The sequence below is a fragment of the Nanorana parkeri genome, unplaced genomic scaffold, assembly GCF_000935625.1.
Source record: "Nanorana parkeri isolate BGI_ZX_2015 unplaced genomic scaffold, ASM93562v1 scaffold380, whole genome shotgun sequence".
Taxonomy (NCBI): Eukaryota; Metazoa; Chordata; class Amphibia; order Anura; family Dicroglossidae; genus Nanorana; species Nanorana parkeri.
This window is the reverse complement of record NW_017306648.1, coordinates 1077184-1087028: the sequence shown is the minus strand read 5'-3', so window position 1 is coordinate 1087028 and position 9845 is coordinate 1077184. Positions and strand designations below refer to the sequence as shown.

Sequence of the window (9845 nt, the reverse complement as noted above, 5' to 3'; positions counted from 1 at the left end):
TCTAAATCCAGCTAAACTGACTGCAGATAAAAGCATTTAAAACACAGTGAAGGGGATTTATCAAAACTGGAGCAGACAAAATCTAGAACAGTTGCCCATGGCATTCACCTTTCATTTTCAAACCTTAACTGAGCAAACTAAATAGAGAAGCTGATTGGTTGCCATGGGCAACTGCTCCAGATTTGTCTGCTCCAGTTTTGATAAATTCCCCTAAGGTGTTTATAGATCCATTGGAAATCATTAGATGCATATATATGCATTTAGAAAACCATTTTAAATGCATTAAAATTAATCTAATTGCACTTATTGTGAATGTCGCCTTAGAGTCTGATTGCTAGGCACAACCAGGACATGTTTATCCTGTCTCTTTCACACTTCTTTTCTATTTAGATGTCAGGATAGTTCGGACAAAAAGTTGTTCCCAAACAATACAAGAGTCTAAAAATCACCACGTTTGCTCCTTCTACAGGCTTCAACTGGAAGTGGCTGGCGAGGAAGGTAGAAATCCCACCTCTGTACATTGACTTGTGGAAACAGAAAGAAAATCCAGCGGGTGAGGTGCTCACAAGCTGGAGGGTAAGGCAACATACTCCAAAAAAGAAGTTATATTACCGAGAGTAGAACTACTGTGGTAATAAGGTGGTTTACAGAAGTATCTTGGTGAAATCTCCTTTACCAAAACTGTACAGTGTACGAGTCAAACTATTCATTTTGTACCTGATCAGGTGGGTAGTAAAACAAGAATTATACTCACATTCACCATAGAATAAAATGATTAAAGCCCAACTCCCAGAAGCCCCCTCTGCTCTCTCTTGTTTAAAGTCACATACCTTTTTTCTGCATTCCTCAGGCTGTTCTGGTGATGTCATAGGTCCTTCCTCTTCTTTTCTGGTAGTGGGCATTCCTTACTCTTGGACAGTTCGGTACTATGCATAAGTACTGTGACTCCAGGCCGCTGTGATGACGTCCCCAAGGGGTGTTTTCATGATGGCCTGGGTCCACAGGATGTGGGCTGAATGACTTTAGAAGTCATTCAGCTTTGAAGAGGACCATCAGGAGGAAAATGGAGCTTAAAGTCTGTGGGGGTACAGAGCTGAGTATTGCAGAGGAAATTGATTTTGGCGTTTTCACATATGCTGAGCATTAGGTTTAATTTCTATTAATAGTTGGTCTGTAATGTGGGCCAAATGTTTTTTTGTTTTTTTTTGGTAGAGTACAGAAGAGTTAGAACATCTGAATGTTTATCTTGCTTTCTCATTTTCTGTCTCTGTCCCTATTGGAGACATTCTCGCTTCACTTCCTGTTTCGGTGACAGTGGTCACTGACACTGGAGGTAAGAGAAACTCTCCATGTTGAAGATCCAGACAGTGAGAGAACCTGACAGAGGTACTAACTTTTCACCAATTTACCAAAAAAAAAGTTTGGTTTTCAGTTACACTATTATGTGTTCTCATGTTGTTTTACCCATTCCACGCAGGTGAGGAAAGCAGCTACTATTGGACGGCTGTTTGATCTGCTTCTAGAGTATCGGGAAGACCTGGCAGCCTTGTTATGACAGTGGACTACATGACTATATGAATGTTGTAAATGGTTTCAATAAAAAAAGAAAGATATAGTGGTGTCTGGAGCAGCTTTATTCTGAGAATTATCTTAGAGAAGAGGAAACAAACACGTCATGGTAAACAGAATGGGTAACTGATCTTTTTGATGTCCTGATTCAAAAGGGTCTGTATGTAGAATGGATATTTTGGCTGTAGGTGGATGCAGGTGAGTTGAATCAGTCGTCACCTTCTTACATCTCTCATGGAATCCAGTGGCAAGGTCTCTAAGCTTTGCCCACCATGCCACAGCCTGTATCACATGCTGCTTTCTCTGCCAGATTTTTATTCAGTTTACATGATAGAGAATACAGCAAATTGAATAGGCTTTCCTTCTCAACAGCATGACGGTCCTGAATCTCCAGTTGGAAAGTCTTTCTGAAGTGCCCAAGAGCTATAATACTTCCGAGCTCTGCCTACCTGCTGCAGCCATTACAATGAAGGTATCACTCTACCTGTTTAAATTGTTATTTATTAATGGAGAATGTAGTAAGAGGAGTGAGACTATGTGGGAAGGGGGCAAAGCAGTGAAATCTGAAGACAAGAGATCCTAAAGTCCCGAAGCGATATAACATCCAGAAGGTGGAGTTCAGCACAACAAACCTCACCTATGGATTAGTTTTGAATGAAGTGACCTATCAAGTGCAAAAGTTCACGCACCTAGAAAACAATGGAGTGCCCTAGTCCATCTCTGTAGCCATGGGGGAGTCTCCATGTATGTGTCAAGTTACACTGTACATAGCACTGCTAGGGTCAATCCTTCATGGTCCTCCTGAACAAAAAACGGTTTCTCACTCACTAGAGACCAGCGAAGAAGCCATTCTGGGAAGGATCAGCCCTATCTGTCCGACTTGCTTTTCCCCCTTTCCCAGGTAGTGGAGTTGTGGAATATTTTGGCGGATATCTTATAAACAGGCGGTCTTCCTCTCTCTTGATCCAACGGAGGAGTTTGGTGATAACATTAATGGCGCCCACTTTAGTCACTAAAGAGCTGAACGTTGTGTACAGTTCAAATTTGCTGGTGACCTGCAGGAGGAAACAAATATTACTTATACATGCACGAATAACTAGCCCCAACCCCACAGCCTTCTACTTGTCAAGAAACTAAAACCCCAGCATGCATGAAGGACTTGTAGATAACAGTATAAAAAGTGCAATGCCTTGTATGTATTAAACTACCCCAGACTATATGACATTAAATTACCCATGCTAGCATGGTCTCTTTCTCTGCCACATGGTAAATCAGGCGCAATGGTCTTGCTGAGCTGTGAATGCGGCAATGAAGATAACGGTACAGGTCAAACAACCTCTGTTTCTCCTCCTCGCTGGAATACGGGCCATCGGGTTCAGGGCTGCAGAGAGACAAAGGAAGCAATTTGTAAAATGTATACTTTTGTTCTTGTATAAGTCAAGGGCTCGTCCACCCAGGACGGCTATTAGGCTTTGGGAGACTCTGTAAAGCTAAGCACCTGACAACTTCTTACATCTCTCAGGTACTCCTATGACAAGACTAAGTTCCTGGCTCTTCACACCTGGGGGGGGGGTTTCTGTTCGGTGTCACTCAGGAGTTACCCATTAACTCCTGAGTGACATTAAACTCAGGAGTTAAATCATAAAAATGTATGCAAAAAACCTCAACTATTAACTAAAATGTATCTTATTTGTGTATCACTCGGCTGTAGATCAAATCAAATCATCTCTGTATTGGAGCTGACACTGTCCTTCCTTCTGAAGGGTGGCTACTTTTGTTCCCCATGTGTGTGTGTTGTAAAGTAGTCATTGCTCCAAACTCACTCCTGTGATGGACTACAATCTCAATACAAATTAGCAAGATAAATGTGAGATTGTAGTCCATCACAGGAGTTAGCTTGGAGCGGTGACTACTTTACAACACACACAGGGTCCATGGGGAACAAAAGTAGCCACCCTCCAGAAGGCAGGATGGTGTCTGCACCAATTCAGAGATGATTTGAGGATCTACAGCTGAGTGATACACAAATAAAATACGTTTTTTGTTAATAGTTAAAGGTACTTGAATAAAGTTTAACTCCTAAGTTAAGTGTCACTTTAATTTATATTACAGTTTGGAGGAATGGGAACACCTGAGATGGGACGCATCAGAGCTGAGAACTAAGACAGGGAGATCTCACCAGTGGATTCCCTAAGGGTTTAAAAAGGCTTCACCCTCAAAATGAAATATCACTTTTGGGTTATTCAAACCTTTAAATATGGAAAGTGAAACAATTTGTAAGCTTTTGAAATTGGTATTTTGAGAAATCTTATTTGTTTGTAATATACATCTATATGAAACATGCATATTTATAGCTTGTATTCATATTCGGTACATTAGGACAATCACCCTACATGCTCACTACCCATGCTATTGCACAGAGAATGTGCTTTATCACTCTTGTGCTGGTTTCCGGTCACAGAACAGTGATTAAAGAATGTATTCTTTGTTCTCTTTGAAAAAAAAATTTAAACAAAAACACATCCACTCCAATCCACCAATAGTAAATGTTTTTTAAAAGAATAAAGTTGTATTAATTCATAAAATAAAAGACCAGCGACAGCACAGTAGGCAGGCATTGTCCACATCTTTACATTCTGCCCGTATAACATATTGAACTGTTGGAGCATTCCTGAATAAGGGGATATGGAAATAATGGATGTTTTACAGCAGGGGTGGGGAACCTCTGGCACACCAGCTGTGGTGAAACTACAAATCCCATGAGGCATTGCAAGATTCTCACAGCCACAGACATGACTCCCAGAGACATGCATCATGGGATTTGTAGTTTCACTACAGCCGGAGGTTCCCCACCCGTTTTACGGGAAGCCTCATTACATACACACACACACACACACAAAGTGGAGTTATTTGTGTCTCAGAAGGCACACTTTAACTCGCTTAGCCACAAAACAAGTGTCATTGGTGGGACCTCAGGGTAGGTTTGGTATACAGTACTCGGTTTTAACAAAAACTAAATGTCCAAGTAGCTTATTCTGTCCTCCTTTTTGTCATGGAAGTAGTTCAGCAGCGTGGCTGACTGTGCTAACAAACTGACAGCCACGGACTCTAAAAGCATGTAGGAAATGTAAGATGAAACCAATAAATGGGAAAAATTATGTTAAAACTGAATTAATTGTGAGTAGTCACACTGAAAACACAAGTTTCCCATAATATCTGAAATAATAAAGTTCCTTCAGCGATCTCCTCCCCCGTGTTGTAACGGTTAGCTGCACTAAGCTCAACAACCCAGATGCTAAGCATAAGGCAAGCAGGGTCAGAAAGGGAAAGAAATTGCCCAGCTGCCCTTTATCTGAAACAACGCTTCATTTTGGGTGGAGCACCTGTTTAAAGGTAACCTATCATAAGAGAAATAGGGCTGCCATTGCGGGCCATTTCCTGAAAATGCTAGTTGTCTGGCCATCATGCTGATCCTCTACTTTTTTAATTTCCGAGTCGCTGACCTAGAGTAAGAATTCACACCCACACCAGTGTCAGAGACTCAAACTATTAAAGCCATTGGATCAGCATTATAGCTAAGCAAGTAGGAATTTAGCAACGGCCACCTCATATTATTCTCAAAACAGATTTCTTTTAACCCTTCTTACTGTCTCTATGCCATGTCACAGGTGTTGTGTAGAGTACCTGGTAAACTGAGGAAGTTGTCGGTAGGATTCCGGGATGTCCAGGGGTTTGTATATAAAGTGCAATAGTTCCGGCACACCCACAAGAGACACACTATATGAGCAGCAATGCAGTGCACCAGCTAGAGCCTGCAAAGAGTTCTGGGTCTCCATGACCTCCTGGATTCTTCTCTTGCAGTCAGAGACAGCATAGAAGGACTCTTTGTCGGTGGACAGCAGTACCAAACACACTGTGCACTGAGGATCCAAGTACGAGATATAGGCATAGAAGTAGCCGTCTGGGTTAAAGCGCGGGAGGCATATGGGAGTCCAGATCTCACCAGCCTGGAAGGCAGAGGAGGCCCCGATGAGGTTCAGTAGAAGATGGAGGTCAGTGGGGTCCAGACGACAGTCCTCAATGACGGTCCGTTCTTGTACTACAGTAACCAGTTGGTGGTTCGCCACCAATATGGAGAACACTAGATTGGTGGTTATGGACTTAGTCAGTAAGGAGCTTAAGGAATCCCGAAGTGTGCTCGGTAAGGCCAGGCATCGCACAGCACCCAACAGAAAGCCAGGGTCAGTGTCCAACAAGTCGAGCAAGCTGTCCAGGATCTTCTCCGAGCCAGCAAGGAGACGCCGCAGGTCATAATTCTTCTTCTTTTCGAAGATTCGAGCTACACTGGCCTGAGTTAACATGCTAATTATCTGATAGTAAACATACTGGAGTTCCTGTCTTAGCTGCTCATTCGTCTGAGGGGACGTGGATACTGATACCAATACCAGGGGCCCCTGCTGCAGGAAGACAACTTTCTGGTTCTCTGTGAAAAGAGACAAAAGCAACAGTAAGCCTTGTGGACCCAGGCAACATCAACCAGTGTGTCCTCAATATTCCAACACTCTACTGACCTCACCTTCTGAAAATACTATTCCTACCCAATCGCTTCAGTACTTTCTGAGTCACTGACCTGGAACAAGTATGCAGTTCAGGAGATCTGACTACACTGTTCCCGGTTAGTGACTCAGTAAGCACTGAAGCCAGAAAAGGCCAGCCAACTAGCATTTACAGAAGGAGGTGCGCAAAAGAAACCCACCTCACCAAGGATTTAAAGTCAGATAGATGTTTCATTTTAATGTCCCCAATGCCTCAGAGCAGAACATAATCACCTTTGCTTTGCTCGTTAATGCTCCACTGAGCCTCCAGGAGCGAAGAAAATGCTAGGTTCCCCTGGGTATGGAGAAGCATGAGACTCATTCCATGTGGCAACGCTGTTGCTTTGTGATTGGCCCAGTGCTGCTACATGGGAGTGGAGAAGACGATCCTTAGTAACATGTAAGCTTCAACTAGAGACTCATAGATTTCACAAGAACAGAGCATCATGGGAGGAAAGGTGATTATTAGCTGCTTGGTAAGGGTGCATTAAAGTGACACCATTGCTTTTCACTACACGGCCAAAGGATAGGTTTGCTTTGAGCACCATGACCTAGACAACTTCTCTATAGAGAAAGATCAGCACACTACCCACAGTAAAGCTGGCCATAAACCAGTAGAATTTCATTCCAAAATTTTTTTTTTTCAGAGCAGGCTTGAAAATCAAAGAAGCAGGATGGAAAATTGTGAATTTGTTTCCTTTAAAAAAAAATCCATTCATGTCAAAATCAAATGTCCAAATAAAATGAATTTTTAAACAATATTCTACAAGTCTCTGATGACATTCTCAAATGTTCTGACGAGATTTTGAGTATGAACATCAACATGAATATCTACCAGTGTTTGGCCAGCTTAAGTGTGAGTGCGCCATGAGAACATTTACACTAATGCACAATATGCATCTAAACGGAATGTGTCACAAAACCCCATCATTTCAGTAAAACAATAAATTCTTTTTGTAAAAAAATATTTTAAAAAAACACCATTTGTGGATTTCCTTTGTGCACAGCAACCAATCAGTGCTTACATTTAATCTTTAAACCTGCACTAGAAAAATCACCGGTGAAATTTGATTGGTCGCTGTGGGTAACATCTTTCAAATTCATTTAATCTAAAGAGTTCCACAGAATGATTTGATTATAGTAATGAGGCAAGGCAATACTGTACAAAAGGAGCAGGCTTTCAAGAAGTTATGAGGGAGAGTTTCTGACAAACCATCAAATTACATTTAGTCAGGTAAGAGGAGCGCTCTTAGGATCGAGGCTTATTGTAAACCGATTTAAAGGTTTCCCTTAATGAGGATTAAAAAAAAAAAAAAGGGGTGCAGTTGAAGATTCTCACCTACCTGAATGGATAGACCTGATTGAGTTATTGCCACTCTGGACAAAACTGACCAGTGCCATCATGACACCCATGGTGGAAGACAGGGCCTCCTCGTTACCGTGGCGCGTGTAAATCGGCTTTCCTGCCTCACTCAGGACAAAGACGTGCCTCCGTTTGGTTCGCCAGCTCTCCGCAGTGACATCCTCCTCACGCTGAACTGGGGTAGTAGGTGGTGATACCTCAGCAGTGACAGTTCCAACCACTGAAGAAATTCCTTGAAAATCTCCAGAGTCCTCCAAGGTATTGTCAATGGAAGCTGATTCAGTTAGTTCCTTGAGGTCGTCAGACTCATATTCCACATCTACATTCTCAGGTTCTAGATCCTCAACAAGGTCTACATTAGAGGAATCCACAACAGACGCTTCTGTGGAATACTCAGTGGAAATATTAAATGACTGCTTCAAGTTATGATCTCCTGTGGACATGTCATCCAGTTCTGAACTCCTGTCTGAGCTAATTTGTGCAGATTCTGGTGGCAAGTTCTCTTCCAACACGACACCTGACGTTCTATTTTCCCTGTCCAGTTCACCCATTTCTGAAGAGATATTGTGCTCTAATCCTTCACAAATGTCTGCCCTACTAGAGTCATTGTCTATACTGCCCACTTCATAACTCAAAACCTCTTTTGAGGTAAGACCATCAAGTGTTTTCTTCAAGCTTTCCTCCATTAAAGTGCATTGCTCAAGAGTGTTTATAAACTGCTCCTCTTCATCAGCAATAACATGGCTACTACAGTCTAAAGGTTCTTGAGAAGTTTCTCCTGCTGCTTGGGGGTCTTCTCTAGACTCTGTAGAATAACAGTGGTTTGTTTCTTCATAGACTCCCTGAAACAGAAGAGCGGCCCCATCATGTGCATTTTCATTGTGACCCGGCTTGTCCGAATCTAGAGTTAAACTCTGGGCCTCAGTTTGGGCAGCTGTACCTTGCTCACCATCAGTGACCTCCTTCTTTAATGGGTAATCAAGGAGTGATGGCAGAGTTGGATCAACAGAGTTGACTGGGCTTGCCTGGTCCTCTTGATGTACTGGAAATAAGTAAAAACACAGTTATACATCTCAGCATATAGAAAATTCTCCAAATACTAGGTGTCTGGTCTGCCTGCTAATCTAATGGCTTTAATACATTAAAGCCAAACTCTAGGTTTGATTTTGGGTAAAATTCTAAAAACAGAAAAAAGCTAATTTGGATCTTCACACCATTTCGGTTTTATCCTCTATTGTCTGGAAAACAGAAACAAAATGGACAACCTACTGCTGTGAGCAACTGGCTCCACATTTTCTTCAAGGTTTTAATAAACCCATCCTTATACACAAAGCCTGGAATTTAATTTAGGACATCTGACTTCATGGAACTGCCGTCCGTCCGTTTTTTTACTACGGGCGGACGGCAAGAGGTTAAAGGGTAAGTGTGAGTGCATTTTTTTAGTTATTGCTATTGTTATCTTAAAAATATTTTGGATATGACATGCATAGCTTTATAATTTTGCTCATAGTTAGTTGTTACCATCTTACAGAGAGCTTTGTAAATGAGCCCCTAGAGCAGGGGTAGGCAAACTTCGGGCTTCCAGCTGTGGAGCAACTACAAATCCTATTAAGCATTACAAGACTGACAGCCACAGGCATGACTCCCAGAGGCAGGTGCATGATGGTATTTGAAGTTTCACCACAGCTGGAGGGCTGGAGAAGCGCCACAAACTGCTAATTAGGCAAGGGGCACACTGACAGGAGGAGAGAGGAGTCCATCAGTCTGGTGCTTCTTTCACTGTGTTTAGCTGGAGTTCAACTTTATTGTAGGCGTGTTCACCTAGAATAACTGGAAAAATCTATATTATTTTCCCATAATCCGCTGTATAGTAGAACTAATCATGGGAGGTCGGGCATAACTACATTGTGCAATGCTAAGCTAAAGTTTTCAGGCACTGGGGGCTGGAGAGGGCGGTGTTTAGGTCGTTTTCAAGAAAAGATGGTAATGGACGGATGGATTCCCAGTCCAGTAAGCAGGCTGGTGACACAAATGCATTCAAGTGCCATAACTATTAACAAAAATGTATCTTATTTGTGTATCACTCAGCTGTGGGTCCTCAAATCATCTCTGAATTGGAGCCGACACTGTCCTTCCTTCTGGAGGGTGGCTACTTTGGTTCCCCATGGTCCCTGTGTGTGTTGTAAAGTAGCCACCTCTCCAAGCTCACTCCTGTGACGAACTACAATTTTTAATACAAATTAGAAAACTGAACATGAGATTGTAGTCCATCAAGGGGGGGAGCTTGGAGCTCGGTCTACTTTACAGCACACACAGGG

The 9845-nt window shown here is 42.4% G+C and overlaps 1 protein-coding gene across 1 annotated transcript; it reads right to left on the bottom strand.

Moving 5' to 3' along the window:
* Positions 1-1962: 1962 nt before the first annotated feature.
* On the bottom strand, positions 1963-8501 carry LOC108789211 (vacuolar fusion protein MON1 homolog B-like). The gene is made up of 4 exons (XM_018559163.1): positions 7508-8501; positions 5254-6052; positions 2803-2950; positions 1963-2624 (listed from the first exon to the last, which is right to left on the bottom strand). Exons 1-4 carry the CDS (start codon positions 8211-8213, stop codon positions 2397-2399), a joined length of 1881 nt encoding a protein of 626 aa, XP_018414665.1. The 5' UTR covers positions 8214-8501; the 3' UTR covers positions 1963-2396.
* Between the last annotated feature and the right edge of the window lie 1344 nt (positions 8502-9845).